A 17,695-nucleotide genomic window follows, 5' to 3' on the forward strand; every position below is an offset into this window, starting at 1 on the left:
GTTTCTTCATGTACAAAATAAAGATGTTTTACCAGATTTTTTTAGGTTGTTAGCTTGGACCTTCTAAAATGTTATCAAAAGAGCTGCATGACATGCCGAAATTAGTGAGCTGGGTCCATGTTCCCTCCCTGCTGGACAATTTGACATTTGCTAATTTCTTGTCTTAATTTGATCCTCCCCCAAAACAAGTTTTTGAAGGGTGCTTAATGTAAAGTAATTGGCATTTTTATTCATAAGACAGTTAAAGAAGTAAAAACTAGGTTACATTTAGAAAGAAAAAAGTGCAGCTGTTGTAAATTTTTAGAAGATTATTATATAGACAGAGGATTAAGGTCTAGACAAAGTGGAGTAATAGGAAACTCTGAATAAAAAAGTACTTTGATTTTGGTGCCAGAGTGGAATAGTTAAGAATTATATTAGAAAGGAATTATCTAGATGGAAAAGTTTGGATGTTTTGAAAGAGTATGAGATGAGAAATAGAATAGTAGTGACTACATTAATACAAATAAATGGTGATGATAATCCTGTCATATAATTTAGATAAATCTCCTCGCTATCTGTCTTTTTCATTCTTGGGAATATTTCATTTCTACTTTGCATAGTATCCCCTGAGTTTTCATCTGTCTCCTGACTCCGTTCCAGCTGATAGTGGTGATCCAGGGACCATATTTTGAGCATCACTGCTGTAGAAAAATCTCACCAGTGGTTGCTTTAATGGCTTGGCTGATCTGAAGGCCATGGTCTTAAGGCCCAGAGACCTTTCTAGAATGAGATCATTTTATCCTTAATGAGTTCTAGGGAAGGAATGTCTTGATGGTCAGTTTTGTTTTATTTTTTTTGTAAATGAATCTTCAAGATCAAATGTAGGAGGGTGAAAAGATTGTATCCCAAATAAAGTCTATGTGTTATATAGTTTTTAACTGTTTATGGTTTTGCTTTTTAAAACAGTTTTTGTATATCATTTGAAAATTTAAATGAGAGTTGAAGGTTGAAATCAGCTGTTTCTTTTTAACTTTCACTCTACTAGTAGCAATGAGGCCAAGGTAACACAGTGAGGTGAAAGATGCTTGGGCTCTTTTTATGGTCAAGCTGGTTTTGAGTCTATTACTAGCTGTGTGATCTTGGACAAATTACTTAAACCCTGACTTCCAGTTTTCTTAACTATTAAAAAAAAAGTTGGGGAGTATAATAAGAATTATAGATAATGTTTGGTGTGTGTATGTCTGCCATTTGGTAGATAGGTGCTTGCTTTGTGGTAGCTGAGAATATTGTTAGTAAGTTGAACATCTGTATTGTAGCTATAGAAACACAGTCTTCCTTATGGCTGACTGCTTAATAACACTTCCACTACCTCGCCCTGGGAGTAAGAATTGGGTTCAAAGTGCTGTTTTGCCAGTTTGGTAGCCTTAGAAATAAAAGCAACCTTGATGGGCCTCAGTTTCATTATCTAAATATTGTCATAATCATAGTCTTTATGTTCTCTAAGATCTCCTTGAATTCTAAAATTCTGTGATATTAGGAAGATAACGTTTAAGTAAAATGTGGAAATTTCTAATCTTGACATAACATTTACCAATGACTAACTTTTCATAGCAGCTAAAGTGCTTGTATCATAAACAGAAAAAAGAGTTACTTAAATGTCACTAAATTTAGAGTAAATTTGAAACACTTGCCTTGTTCCAAAAAAAAATAAAATTGGGCTTTGAATTTTAATACCTGCATCCTCTCATTGTAAAGAATTCTTTTATTTGTTTTAAAGTTGAGCAACCTCTTGAGAAGTTATTTCTCTTAATAAAGAGTCCATGTTTATAATAGGCCATTTTCAAAAGACCTGCATACTGCTCTGTTTCCGTCCTCTTTTAGAATACAGTCATTGCTCATTTGAATGTTAGTCTGCCAGGTTAACTAAGAGTACCACTTATGCCTCTTTAACTTGTTTCTTAACTCCAGAAGTTTTACTCAGTTATTAATAAACCACGAGATTTTTGATTTGAACGATAAATCATAGTGGGACAACCAGACAGTATATGCCTGTTGAAACACACAGTATACTTCTTGCCACAAAGATTTGAGTAAATCTGATTAAACCTTTAATTTCTAGCTTTATAGTATTGTGATTGGAAAAGATGCTTGTTATTATTTCAATCTTAAATTTATCGAGGCTTGCCTTGTTTCCCAACATATGGTCTGTCCTTGAGAATGTTCCACGCGCACTTGAGAAGAATGTGTATTCTGCTGTCTTTGGATGGAGTGTTCTATATATGTCTACTGGTCTAGCTTTTCATTTAATTCTGCTGTTTCCTTGTTGATTTTCTGTCTGGGTGATCTATCCATTGATGTGAGTGGAGTGTTGAGGTCCCCTACTATTATTGTGTTATTATTAGTATGTTCTTTTAGTTTTGTTGATAGTTGCTTTATGAACTTTGGTGCTCCTGTGTTGGGTGCATAGATGTTTATAAGTGTTATGTCTTCTTGATGGAATGTTCCTTTGATCATTATATACTGGCTCTTTTTGTCTCCTTTACCTGTCTTATCTTGAAGTCTGCTTTGTCTAATATAAGTGTTGCAACAATTGCTTTCTTTTGTTTGCCATTAGCTTAGAGTATCATCTTCCATCCCTTCACTCTGAGCCTGTGTTTGTCATTGGAGCTGAGATTTGTTTCCTAGAGGCAGCATATTGTTGGGTCTTGTTCTTTAATCCATCTCTCCACTCTGTGTCTTTTTATTGGAGAATTCAATCCATTTACATTTAAGGGGATTATCAGTATATGGGGGCGTAATGCTGCCATTTTATCACTCGTTTTCTGGTTCTCTTGCATTTCCTTTGTTTCTCCTCTTGCGTATTTTGGTCTACAAGTCGAGTTATGTAGTTTTTTATGTTGTGTTTCTTTGTTTTCCCCTTATTTATTATTTGAGTCTCGGTTCTGCTTTTTTGTCTAGTGGTTACCTTGAGGTTTGTATTCAAAATCTCATGGATAGATAGTCCCTTTTCTGATGGCCTCTTATTTCCTTAGACTAAATCAATTCAGTCCCTTTCCTCTTCCTCTCCTAAGTTGTTTTTCTCACTTACTCCATCTTGTTATATGAGTTTGTGGTTAAAATGATAAGATTATCTTTGTTTTTGGTGTTTTCCTTCTCTTTGTCTTTAATGCTATACTTGAATATTTGCTATACTGCTCTGATTCTGTCTGCCTTTTTATCTCCTTACTCTGTGCTTGTAACCCCTTTCTACCTTTTTTTTTTCAAGTATGAGGGCCTTCTTTTTTTTTTTTCCAGAAAGATTAGCCCTGAGCTTAATATCCACTGCCAATCCTCCTCTTTTTGCTGAGGAAGACTGGCCCTGAGCTAACATCCATGCCCATCTTCCTCTACTTTATATGTGGGACGCCTACCACAGCATGGCTTGACAAGTGGTGCGTAGGTCCGCACTGGGATCTGAACTGGCAAACCCCAGGCCACCGAAGCAGAATGTGCGAACTTAACCACTGCACCACTGGGCCAGCCCGATGACAGTCTTCTTGAGGATTTGGGGGGGGGGGGTCTCGTGGCTACGAACTCCCTTAGCTTTTGTTTGTCTGGGAAAGTTTTTATTTCTCCATCGTATCTGAAGGATATTTTCACTGGATAGAGTGTTCCTGGCTGAAAGTTTTTGTCCTTCAAAGATTTGAATGTGTCATTCCAGTCTCTCCTAGCCTGTAAGGTTTCTGCAGAGAAATCCACTGAAAGCCTGATGGGGTTCCTTTGTAGGTTATTTTCTTCTGCCTTGCTGCCCTTAGTATTCTTTCTTTGTCGTTCACTTTTGCCAGTTTCACTGCTATATGCCTTGCAGTAGGTCTTTTTACATTGACATATTTAGGAGATCTGGTAGCCTATTCCATGTGGATTTCCATCTCCTTTCCTAGGTTTTGGAAGTTCTCTGCTGTTATTTCTTTGAACAAGCTTTCTGCTCCATTCTCCTTCTCTTCTCCGTATTGAATACCTATAATTCTCATGTTGCACTTCCTAATTGAATTGGTTATTTCTCAGAGGCTTTCTTCATTTCTTTTTAGTCTTAGTTCTCTCTTCTCGTCTATCTGGAGCATTTCAACGTCTATCTTTGATTATACTGATATGCTCCTCTGTCATGTCCACTCAAGTGTTCAGGAAATCCATATTTTGTTTTATTTCTTCCATTGTGTCTTTCATCTCCAATATTTCTGATTGATTCTTTATAGTTTCAATCTCTTTGTGAAGTAGCTCCTAAACTCGTTGAATTGTTTTTCTACATTCTCTTTTAACTCATTGAGTGTTTTGATGATAGCTATTTTGAATTCTTTTTCATTTAGATTACATATTTCTGTGTTCTCAGGACTGATTTCTGGGTATTTGTCATTTTCTCTCTCATCTGGAGATCTAATATAATGTTAGGTATTGCTAGAGGGAGTGGCTCTGTTTTTTCTCATCCTGGTGTTATTTGGTTGCAGTTACTGCCCATCTCCACTGGGTGGGGGTCAAGAGCTATGTATTTTGAGCACTCTGCCTTCAACCAAAATCCTAGCTGCCTGAGCCATGCTGGGTGGATGGGGGGAGGGACGCTTTCTCTTGCACGCTGTTGGAATTTGCTTCCTCTGCTCTTGCTATCTGCTCTCCTGGAGTGTTGGCTTGATAAGGTCACCCCCCGTGAAAGCTTTCACCCCGGTAGAGGGCTTCCCTCTGGGCTGCAACGGCCCTCAGGGATCCTGGATGTTCCCACAAACGAAAGTCCCTTCCCCTGTTCCTTCCCTCTCAGAGGCCTTCTGTGGTCCTGGATCACAGTCTTTGGGCGGGGAGTGAAGTTTTCTCTTACCCCATTCCACCTTCTCCAGGGGAGGCTACACCCTCTCAGTCCTTTGTCATATGGCTGCGTGGGTCTCTCTGATGTTTTTTGTGTTGTGTTTGGATGGCCTCTGTTGGCGTATCAATGACCTTTTCGTTGTATGTTGGATGGGAGAGATTACTGGGAAAGCTTACTCTGCCATGATGCTGACATCACCCCTGATTAAACCTTTAGAGTTAACTTCCAGTCTATAGGAAGTGTAAGGAATAGAGGAATATATTAACGCCAAAAAGAAACAAGATAGATACAGAATCAAAGTCAATGTAATGAACAAAGAGATAAGAGTTTTAATAGATTAAATGGCTTATTTTAAACTATTTCTGGGTAGGTTCACTTTAGCGTAAGCTACATATTGCTCAGAAAGAGTGAATATTATTCAAATATTTATTTTCCTTTTGTGATTATTTTGTTTCAAAGCCCATAAAATCCTATAGGTTTTTTTTTTTTGACTAAGAAGGACTTTCTAGACCAGACTTTTTTGTTTTGTTTTGTTTTGTTTTGTTTTGTCTGAGAAAGATTTGCCCTAAGCTAACATCTCTTACCAGTCTGCCTCTATTTTGTATGTGGGTTGCTGCCCTACCATGGCCGTGAGTTGTGTAGGTCCGCACCTGGGAACTGAACCAGGGCCGCCAAAGCAGAGTATGCCAAACTTAACCACTACGCCAACCAGGGCTGGCTCCAGATTTATTTGTACTTTAAGGAGCGTGATGAACTTAACGTTGTCTAGTAATAGGTGATTGTAATGTTCATAATTTTTTTTTTGTCAGGAAAATTTGCCCTGAGCTAACATCTGTTGCCAATCTTCCTATTTTTGCTTGAGGAAGATGGTCCCTGAGCTAACATCCATGCCATTCTTCCTCTGTTTTGTATGTGGGAGCTGCCACAGCAAGGTTTAATGAGTGGTGCATAGGTTTGCGCCCGGGATCTGAACCTGCAAACCCTGGGCTGCCAAGGCAGAATGTGCGAAATTAACCACTACACCACTAGGCCAACCACCATAATTTTTGGCCGGGGGTGGGGGCAGTTTGTTAAATGGATGAAACTCTGTAAGACATTGTTATCATACATGTAGGTTCTTTTCTCTCACAGCTTTTCCGGTTATGGGTATTTGTGAAAGACACTGTGTAAAAACTGTTAAGTTATGTACTCTTCTAGAAGGCAATGAAAATGAAGTTCTGCTTTGTTTAATCTCGTGTACATGTTTATTATATTTAAAGAACACAGTCAACTACTAATTTATTATTTCTTTTAGCATTTAAATCTTAATGAAATTTGTTACTGCTCCAGATTCATAATAAAAGGGCTAGACTTTTACTGTCCCATATAGTAGCTACTAGCCTGACATGACTTTTGAGTACAGCCCGTTCAAATTGAGATGTGCTGTAAGTGTAATGTATGCAATGGGTTTTGAAGACTTAGTATGAAAAAAAGAATGTAATATTTCAATAATTGTTTTATACTATATGTTTGAGGATATTTTAGATATGTTAAGTAGAATATATTATAAAAAGTTATTTCACCTGTTTATTTCTACCTTTTTTAATTTGACTACTAGAAAATTTTAAATTACCTATGTGGTTCATGTTATATTCTATTGGGCAGTGCTGGGCTAGAATATCACAGTTTTCCTACTACAATGAAACCGTGAGGTGGGGATTTCTGGTCTTTGAGAGATCACAGTGAATGCATAGTTTTAAATTTTTAAAAATCTTTTGTAAAAATAAAAAAAACTGGAATCACAAAAGAAAAAGGCTAATGACGGCCTCTGCAGCAAAACTAGATGAGGAGGTATCCTCACAAACCCCGGAATATGGGTAGGTTGGGTAGCAGGACCCACACAGATTGCATGTGGAAGAACTCCTGTGTGGCAGGAGGAATAGAAGGGGGAGCCCAGAAACACAGAAGTCACCAACAGCTCCCAAAAGGAGAAGACATCACTTTGGTTGGGAAACTTGAGCAAGCGATCTGGGAACAACTGGCAAAATTGCCTCCGGTCACAGGGCAATGCAGAACAGACCATGAGGGTTAGATTAGAAAGTACTGGGGTGGATTTTAAGAATCTCAGAAATTTCTAACAAAAACTGCTTTTGAGAAAGAGTGCAATTCTAAAGAAATGCTGCCAGAAATAGAATCCAAAATGAGCAGCGCAGAAACATGAAGTTTGAAAGTAAGGGAAAGTTGGTATTCAAGCTAGGGGAGGCATACATAGGAGCTCAATTTCAAAACAGTGGTTCTGGCTACACAGAGAGGCCGTGGTTTTGAATAGTTGACTTTAAGGCCAGGGAGGGAGCCTGCAAGCTATGAGGCTAGGAAAGCTACTTATGCTCACCTCCACCCCCTATGTGGAAGTGTCCTCCTACTGCACATGAAAACCATTTCATTTAGACATGAGAAACAGAAAACAATTTCATTTAAGCCCCATAAAATGTACTGTAATCAAAAAAGATTAATATGACGACAGTGAAAGCATATCAGAAAAATATGTTCACAAAGCAGATGAAAACTATAAACTGCGTTATAAAATAAACTAAAGGAAGGTAATAATATTATTCAACTATGAATAAAGCAGCATAATTCAGAAATAGAAAAACTTGGAAATAAAGTAATAAAAAGAAAACTTTTAGAGCAGAATAGAGACTAAATTAGAAGGAACTTAAAAAATAGACAATACAGTAAGTACAAGCAAGAAAAAGGGAATATGGGAGAGAAAAACAAAAAGAATTTGAGAGAAAATTACAAACATAAAAAGATAGGAAGAGAATAATAATAGTGTAATCAGAGTCCTTGAAGAAGCACAAAACAAAAGAAATATTTAAAACAAATATCAACGAACCATTTATTGCTGATAGGAATGTACAATGGGTTCAGCCACTGTGGAAAACAGTTTGACAGTTCCTTGAAAAGTTAAATATAGAATTATCACATGACCCAGCAATCCCACTCCTAGGTATATACCCAAAAGAATTAAAAACAGGTACTGAAACAAATATAGGAATACACATTTTCATAGCAGCACTGTGCATCATTGCCCAAAGGTGGAAACAGCCCACATGCCCATCAATGGGTGAATAGATAAACAGGCGGTATATACATACAGTGGAATATTATTCAGCTATAAAAAGGAATGAATACTGATGCATGCTATAACATGCGTGAACCTTTGAAAACATTATGCTAAATGAAGGAAACCAGACAGAAGATCATGTGTTGTATGCTCCCATTTGTATGAAGTATCTGTAATAGAGGAATCCAGAGACAAAATGCAGATTGGTGGTTCCCGGAACCTGGGGACAGGGAGAATGGGGAGCGACTGCTTGATGGGCAGGAGGCTTTCTTTTGAGGTGATGACAGTGTTCTAGAACTAGATACAGGTGGTGGTTGTACAACATTGTGATTATAATAAACACGGAATTGTTCACTTAAAATGGTTAATTTAATGTTATATGAATTTTGCCTCAATAAAAAACAAATTACCAACCAATTCACTCTTAACAAAAAAAACTATCAACAAAATTTTCCTGTAATAACACAGGATTGAATCTGCATATTGAAAAAGTACACATGGACCTAGAATGGTTAACACCAAGCTATATTTTAGTAAAATACTGGGCTTTAAAAATAAAGCAGACAAAAGACCAAATCACTTATAAGAGAAAGAAAAGATTAGGGTTGGATATCTCAATAGCAGCATTTCATACCAGAAGGCAATGGAGCAACACATTTAAAATACTCAAGGAAAGAAAATGTGAGCTAAAGATTTGATATTCAGCCAAACTGACTTCAGGTATAAAGACTGTAAATAAATAGTTATGAACATGCCAGAAATTAGGGAATATCATTATGAGACCTTTCTGAGAAATCTAGCAGACAAGAGAATGAGCTGAAGTCATCGGAACAGCTTTGGTAAAATGTCTTTTCTAGTGAAACTAAGACTATTGGAGTTACAGATGACAAAATACTATTTAAATGTTATGTGCTGTATGCCCTGCAATACAAATACAGAGCAACTATCAATGGGATAAAAGAGTGTTTTGAAAGTAGTGTAAGCTTGTAGGTGTATAATTGCTCATAGTTATTAGCTGGAAATAGATAACACTTTATTAAATGCTGGAGAGGAGTGAGGGAAGGGTGAAGAAAATGTTACTAGCTAATTTCATGACTGTTGATAGCAGGGATGATAAATACAATCTAAAGAGGAAATTAAGGATATTATCTAAAAGTAATTATTAGAACAAATGTACAAAGCTTCCAGAATAATAAAATATATGTATTTTAAAAGCTAGCGAAGAACAGTGAAGATTTTACGTGTGTATGTGCTATATACAACTATAACATGAAAAATATGATGAAAGGTTAAAAATAAATAGGCAAAATTATACCAGGTAAATGCAAATAAAATGAAAGCAGAGGTTGCAAACTCGATAACAGAAAAAGTAGAATTCAAGCCAGAAAGCTTTTAGTGTGAGGAGGAAACTATTGACATATTGAGCTACATTAAAATTAAGCAGTCTGTTCATCAAAGGACACCGTTAAGAAAGTTAAAAGACAAACCACAGAATGGGAGAGAGTATTTGTAATTCATACCCACCAAAGGAGTTCATAAGAATATGTGTGTATGTCTGTGTGTGTGGGTGGAAAGAAAGAAAGAGTGAACTCCTATAAATCAATAAGAAAAAAAATAGACTGGGGCTGGCCCCGTGGCCGAGTGGTTAAGTTCGCGCGCTTCTCTGCAGGCGGCCCAGTGTTTCGTTGGTTCAAATCCTGGGCGCGGACATGGCACTGCTCATCAAACCACGCTGAGGCAGCGTCCCACATGCCACAACTAGAAGGACCCACAGCGAAGAATATACAACTATGTACCAGGGGGGTTGGGGGAGAAAAAGGAAAAAAATAAAATCTTTAAAAAAAAAAAGAAAGAAAGAAAATAGACAATCCTGGGGCTGGCCCCGTGGCTGAGTGGTTAAGTTCGCGCGCTCCGCTGCAGGCTCCCCAGTGTTTTGTTGGTTCGAATCCTGGGCGCAGACGTGGCACTGCTCATCAAACCACGCTGAGGCAGCGTCCCACATACCACAACTAGAAGGACCCACAACAAAGAATATACAACTATGTACCGGGGGGTTTTGGGGAGAAAAAGGAAAAAATAAAATCTTAAAAAAAGAAAATAGACAACCCTGTATAAAAATAGCCAAGAGACTTGAATAGACACTTCACAACAAAAGAGAATATCCAATGGTCAATAAACATATGAAAAGGATGTCAACCTTATTAGTGATCAAGCAGGTTTAATTAAAACTACAACAAAATGCTACTACAGACAGAACCCAACTTACGATGGTTTGACTTATGATTTTTCAACTTTACAATGGTATGACAGTGATACGCATTCAGGAGAAACCACACTTGGAATTTTTATCCTTTTCTGGCTAGTGATGTGCCGTAGGATACTCTCCAGTGATGCTGATGCTGGGCAGCAGCAGTGAGGGTAAATGACCAGTTCACTTAGAACCATTCTATACCCATCCAACCATTCTTTTTCATTTTTGGTACAGTATTTGATAAATTATAGGAGATATTTAATACCTTATTATAAAATAGAGTTTGTGTTAGATGATTTTGCCCAACTGTAGGCTAATGTCAGTGTTCTGGCCATGTTCAAGGTAGGCTAGGCTAAGCTATGATGTTCAGTAGGTTAGGTGTATTAAATGCATTTCCATTTTCAGTATTTGCAACTTAGGATGGGTTTATCGGCTTGTAACCCCATAGTAAGTTGAGGAAGAGCTGTACATTCCTGCCAGAATGGCTAAAATTAAAAAGCTGACAATGCCAAGTGAAGACAAGGATGTGAAGCTATCAGAGTTCTCATACATGGTGGGCATGTCAGTTGCTACCATCACTTGGAAAATTGGCCTTTTCTACTGAGGTTTAACATATTCATACTCCATCCCAGAAGTTTCCCTCCTAATATATACTTAACAGAACTGTATTCAGTATGTACCAAAAGACAGGTTCATAGCAACATCAGTTTAATTGTCAAAAACTGGAAACAGCACAAATGTCCATGAAAACTAGAATGAGACTGATAAATTGTATGTTAATTTAGTGAATACTGTATAGCAGTGAAAATGCATGAACTGCAGCTGTACAAAACATGAATGAATTTCATAAACATACTCTTGAGGTAAAAGCCAGAGGTAAATGAATGCATACTCTATGACTCTGTTTATATAACATTCAAAAACAGGCAAAACTGTCTATGGTGTTAGAATTGAGGGTATGACTCTGAAGGTTTCCTTTGTGGGTGGAAGTGGAGGTAGTGACTGGGAGGAGGTCACAAGGAGAGTCCTAGGGAGCCAGTACTACCCTATTTCTTTATCTGGGTGGTAGTTAAATAGATATGTTTATTTTCTGTAATTCATTATATATGTATTTCTCTAATGTAAGTTACACATGAATAAAAAAGTTGTAAAAAAGGAATGAAGTTCTTCTGATATGGAGTGATCTCCAGGAAGTAAAAAAAAGTAAGATGCAGGACAGTTGTTCATATTATGAAACATTTTGATTTGGTTTATAACGTGCAACTTCATTTTTTATACCTCTCATGATGCCCCTGACTGGTTATTACCCAAGCCACAATCTTTGGCCATCTGCTTTCCCTTAAACTTGGTCTTAGCATATTAGTTCACATCTCTGTGCTCCTAGTCCCAATTTATCACTTGTTTATTTATTTCAACATTCTATGGGATGGTTTCTATTGGTTATATCATAGTTGACACAAAAATCAACATGTCTAAAACTTAAACTCGTTGTCTCTTTTTCTCAACTCTAAATTAGCTACTATCCTAATCTTACTATTTCCATCCATGGCTTTACTGTTCTCTAAACTTGAAATATTTGAGTTATTGTTGACCTAATCGTCCACTGAACATCCAGTCTGTAAGTGTCGCTGACACTTTCCTTTCAGCATTGTTAAGCGCTTTATTTCCGTTTACAAAGTTACCATGGATAACATGTCATTTATAAAGCTATAATAGGGTGTTGCTGGTGTTCCTGTCTTTACCTCCTTACCTGTAAATGTTGTGTTGTTAAAATGTTATTGAGAAAAAATGTTCCAAACTTATATAGTGATGATGCTTGCACAACTCTATGAATACACTAAAAACCCTACTGAATTGTACACTTTTAAAAGAATGAATTTTATGGTATGTGAATTGTATCTCAATAAAGCTGTTATTTAAAACAAAAACTAAAGTGCCATTGAGAGCATGTGTTGATTTCCTATCAGATTAAATCTCAGTTTTGGTTCATCATCCAAAGCCGTTCATTGTATCCGTTCTCTTTCCTACCCAGTCTTGTCCAGCCTATCAATGTATCATTTCTCTAGGTAGTCTAGTCTCCTTGATAATACCATCTTCCTGTTCTAGTAAATGTTTCATATGCAGGATTAATAATCTTACAATAGTCAAAGCCATGGATATTATGCCTTTTTTAAAATTAGGGAAACTTGAATGGAGACAGTGATTTATCTGGAATCACAGGGTTAGTATTTGAATTCATCTCAAATTAAAGATATTTGTTGAGCATCTTTTGTGTGCTAGGCAGTGATTGGTGCAGTTGGAATATAGAGAGATAATCCAATCCTGTGGTCCCTGTACTCAAGAATTTACCTAAGATGCTTCTAGTCTCTCTCTGCTTCTGCTAGTCATCTTCCCATCTCTAGACTGCTTTACTACTTCTGTTTTGTCCTTCTTGTCATTTAACTTTAAAGCCCTTTTAAACTCTTTTCCTCACTAACCCTCTTTAAAACCTTACTTTAATTTGAATTCCTTGGGACCGTGCCAATTCTATATATATCTGTAACTTGCCACATTTTTCTTTAGCTGGTTCACATGCATATTTATCACCTCAGTTGATATGAAAGTTCTCAAGGGCATATATAATTATCTATAATTTAAAAGATATTTTCCACAGTTTCTTTCTCGTTGTGCCAGCATAGTTCTGGGCCCCAGATGCTTAGTAAAATTATGTTGAATTAAATAGAACGCTAAGGCCTGGTCTTGATCTTTAATCTGCCGGCTACTTGGGAAAATGAAACACACACAAGGGGCACATCCTGTCCCTTCAAATTGAATGGGTGACTGGTTCTGTTACACTGTAACAGTTAACCGTATGTCAGATTTACCTCTGGTCTTTAGGCCCAGTATAGCCTCAGTAGCTTATACCTTAGCACCTAAAATAACTTTGCTAGAGAGTGGTTGGGCTGATTTGGGCTGGTATTCTCTGGGGTGAAGACAGAGCACCGCTTATTGGCCTCTCCTCTAATATACTATTACTGTTAGTGGACCACTATAGCACATATTGTCTCTACAAGATGATAAACTATCCCATACTTGTGTATTTTCATGAACTTTGTAGATAAAGGTGAAGCAGAAAAGTCTCGAAGTGAGCAAAGTAAAATGGAAGTAGCATTCTGTGTTATTAGAAGATGTTTTATCATAGAGTTCTCTTGCCACTCAAATATCTTACTCATACTATTGACTTGTCAGTTTGGGTGGATATCCTATAGCTCCATCAAATAGTGGTCTTCTCGTATTCATCTATTCATTTTAAAGGTGTTGTCCCTATGTCATTCTTGAATAATAATTATTAGAATCAAAGAAAATTAAGCATACTTACTGTTTTTTATTGTTGTTTCATAAGGCGCAGTTGGTGGATCTGAAATCTGAACTGACAGAGACGCAAGCAGAGAAGGTCGTATTGGAGAAAGAAGTTCACAATCAGCTTTTACAGTTGCACTCCGTTCAGCTTCAGCTTCATGCTAAGACGGGTCAAAGTGTTGACTCTGGTACCATTAAGGCAAAATTGGTAAGTAATTTAGAGGGTGACATATACTTAGATGTATTTTAGATGATGAAGAGGACAATTTTTAATGAAGCTTTTTAATTATAAAAGGTAATATGTGCACATGGTGGGAAATTTAGAAAAATAACAGGAAATGTACAGATCAATGTGACCATTAGCAGTCTTATCCCCTACAGGTGAATATTGATAATATCAATAAACAACTGATACTTAGCATAAGATTTTTCCTATTTAAAAATACATGTATGGATATATTTAAAAGATGTTTATTATAACATAAATAGTTTTTTCCCTACTGTATCGTTAGGATTAACTTCAGCTGCATATAACAGAAATTCCAACTAACAGTGGGATTATTTTTGAATAGTACAAGTTATTTTCTTTCATTTTCTTTCTTCTCTTAAAGAAGCCCTGAGACAGGCAGTCCAGAGGTGATATGGCAGCTCCACAGGTGTCAGGGATCCAGGTTCCTTTTGTTGTGCTCTGCCATTTTAGCCCATGATTTCTCTTCTCGGGATTTCTTCATGTCTATATTCTAGGCAGGAAGAAGGAACATCTAAGGGAAGTGCAAAAGGATGCTTCCCAGCTGCATTAGCCTTCTTTAAAGAACTTTTCATGAAATCTTCCTTAACAAATTTTGGCAACCAATTTAGCCATCTCATTGGCTGTCCCTAGCTGCATGTCAGTCGCATGGCCACCTCCAGTAAAATTGGAGTTCTGTTAATCAGGAAGAAGGGGGAAATGGAGTTGGGTGCCAACCACTGGCTTGTTTTTTCTTTTGCTGTTAACATACTATAAGTATTTTCCCTGCCGCTGAGCACTTTCTAATGTTGGCATAATGTTTCATTGTATAAATTTTCTGTAATTAACCAATGCCCTCTTAATCCATATAGGTTGTATAAAAAGAAATGTTTTTGTAACTCATTTCGGTTCTACCTCATGTGTATTTTAAGTTTGACTGGTTTTCAGTTAATTCCATTTGATTGGTTTAGTTAGTTTCTAATACTGGTATGTTAAAATTGATTTAAATGAATATTTACATTCTCCTAAAGTCCTTTTAAATTCTGAAATCCTATGAATCTAAGTTAGCAGTGTTTTTTTTAATTGAAATGTCAAGATTCCTAACTGCTTCTTTGGAGTATTTGATGTTAACATTTAGAAACAATGTACATTTTCACTAGAGAAGAATTTATCTGAAGTTTTAATAGTAGATTTGAAACAGGCTGCTACAGTGGAGAGATATTGAATCAGGTAGGTTAATTCTGATAAAACAAAATATTTTAATCGAATATTGTCTACTTGCTTATGGATTTGTAAATATATTTGTTCTAACAAACTTTACCCAAATGGTAATTCAACATATGAGAATTTTCCTTGTAATGATTATACCACTAGATAAATTCTTTTGTTTGATATTTTTCTAATTATAAAACTTTTTTCTTATATCTTAAGTCTGTCCCCTCTGTGGAGGAGCTGGTAAGTATGCCGTTTCTGTTTTGCTTTAATATGTCATGCTGATGTCTTCTTAGTGTTTTATTTGCATATTACATGTTGTCACTTTGTATTTGAAAATGATGTTGATGGCAATTTTTTATTGTGTCAATACCTGAGAAGTTAAGAGGGTGGCCCATTGCTCTTTTCTCACTACACGTAGTTAAAAGATTTTTCTTTTGTTTGTGATTTGTAGCCATTATTTGTGGATAATCAGTTTTTGACTTCTGAGCCTTGTAACTTGCTCAAACCTCTACTTCGGAAGAGCAATTGGTTTTCCCACTCTAGTGTTGTGAACATATATTAAACAGGCCTAGTTTGTTCTTCCTTTCCCCAGAGAAAGAATGTGCATGTTGGTTTCTTATTCATCCACTGCATGTGTTTTAACTTTTCAGCAGTCTTGAGAATAATTGTGTGGGCTTTGAAACAACTGAATTTTGAAACCCATTATCAGAAATTATTTTAGAAAATAACAGTATATAAATTCTTAATTTTACCACTACCACAACCTAACCAGGTTCCATTTTGTCATATGGCTTTCCTCCTTTTGAAAATATACTATTTGGATATCTGAATACGAAATGAACTTCTTGGCTTTTACCTAATAATAAACAGGTTAAAAAAAAGTTTTTTCTTTAAATCTAGAAGTGATTAACTGCAGTTTTCTTAGTCCTGTTCTTGCTTGCATCTGTTAATTTCAGGCCTCAGAATTTTTCAGATTCGTTAGGGGTTTGAATTATTAAAGCAAAGTGATGGCTTAATGTGTCTCTCGTATTTCATAAGTATTATCTAAATAGCTCATTAAAGTAATTGTAAATAGGTAATCCTCAACATAAAGTTTATTTAGCCCATAAACCAAAGAATTCTTGGTCTTCTAGGGACTCTTTTTCTGAAACAAATAGCATTAACCACAATAAATGTCATAAAAAAGAATTTTGTTCATCTTATCCAAACTGTGGTTTCTTTTGGAACTGATACCTGCCCTTTCAGGAAATAGGTTCTGAAATAAATTGAAATTTTAATAATTCCAAAGTTGTTGTAAAAGGAGGATTCTAGATTATTAGTTCTTCAAACTCCTTTAAAACAGTATCTAGAAATTATGTTCTAATGGTTATATTTTTTTTACAGAAGTTGAAAAAGCCTGCTAATTAATCTTCCTTCTTTTACATACATATCACATTTTTGATCAAAGAAGTGATAAATATATCCGACATTTGGTAGTTGTCATTCATTTTAGCTTGTATATTATTGTTTTGTTTTTAAGATTGTGATACTCACTGCCTTGTATTTGAAGATGTTATATATTGACGTTTAAATGTCATATATTGATATATGGTTGTCAAAGCAGTTAATTTAGTACCAAGTATAGTTAAATTACCAAAACAGTTAATTAGTACCAAAGTATATTCCATGAATTGCTAAAAGTTTGCTTAAGTTTGTTTCCCAGCTTCTTAATATCCAGAATTAAAAGAGAAATAATTACAACGATCAGTACCCATGCAATAGTAACAATATCATTTGCCATTTGCTCAAGGGAAACAATTTTTCCTGTTGCTAAGGTAGATCTTGAAATCTCATAAAGGGGACACGGCAGTATAGTGAACATTGCCTTCCACATCTTGTCAACAAATATAACCATATTTTCACAGGGTTTATAGATTCCATAATTTAATGAGTCAGTAAGAGCACTGTCTGACTTACAGAACAGTAAAAGCAGTTTTACTTAGGATACATACAAGTTTGCAGTGTTTGGATGGTTTTCTTGATCCAAAAATGACCCTTAAAATATCTTCTGGGGCCCTTATGCAACTCTCAGAAGGGTTTTGTTGGGCCATACAATTTGTGTGTGTGTGTAAATTCAAATTTGATTGACCTTAGGCAGGATTTTGTACCTTCCATTTTCCACTCTACTTTGTCCTGTATCCGCCTACCTGTCCTGTCCTTGGATCCTGAAGGCATTTACGTTTATAACCCTTATGATGAAAATTTAATGGCAAAGATCTTGAGGTTATATTCTCTGGCTAACACCTGTTAATTCACATATATGGACTATCTACCAAGCGGTATATAGGATGGCATCCTTTTATGAGAGCTGAAATGGATGTGCATCCTTCCTCATAGTAGGCAGGTGAGGTTGATATTTTCCTCAGAAAACAGTTCTTCATTCATTTTAACTTATGAACGAATAGATGAGCCAGATCCCAGAGTTCAGTGCTAATTGACACCGTAGATACGCTTATCTGTAGGAATGGATAATGTGTGAAAGTTTTAATGCAGATGTTACCAGCATTTTTCCATGACCATAAAGTTTTTTTTTTAATTAGAATATCTGTTCTAATTTAAGCTTTGTAAGTTTCTTGTAGTCCTCTAAAATCTGTTAACTATAGAATGTATCTGTATGTAGCTGAATGGTTTTGTCTTGCTCTATATAATTGTTGCATTAAAGCTAATTAAATGTTTGGGCACAACCACCAGAGTGATTATTTTTAT

The 17,695-nt window shown here is 36.1% G+C and overlaps 1 protein-coding gene across 2 annotated transcripts in view; it reads left to right on the forward strand.

The window, feature by feature from the left end:
- Positions 1-17,695, forward strand: part of GOPC (golgi associated PDZ and coiled-coil motif containing) — a 45,363-nt gene that overhangs the window by 13,175 nt on the left and 14,493 nt on the right. The window contains exons 2-3 of one of the 2 annotated variants that reach the window (XM_046675539.1): positions 13,553-13,717; positions 15,167-15,190. In XM_046675539.1, the coding sequence (XP_046531495.1) occupies positions 13,553-13,717; positions 15,167-15,190 (189 nt within the window). The remainder of the gene's footprint in view (positions 1-13,552; positions 13,718-15,166; positions 15,191-17,695) is intronic. The other variant, XM_046675540.1, reaches the window with a different exon arrangement.

This window comes from Equus quagga, chromosome 11, assembly GCF_021613505.1.
Source record: "Equus quagga isolate Etosha38 chromosome 11, UCLA_HA_Equagga_1.0, whole genome shotgun sequence".
Lineage (NCBI taxonomy): Eukaryota > Metazoa > Chordata > Mammalia > Perissodactyla > Equidae > Equus > Equus quagga.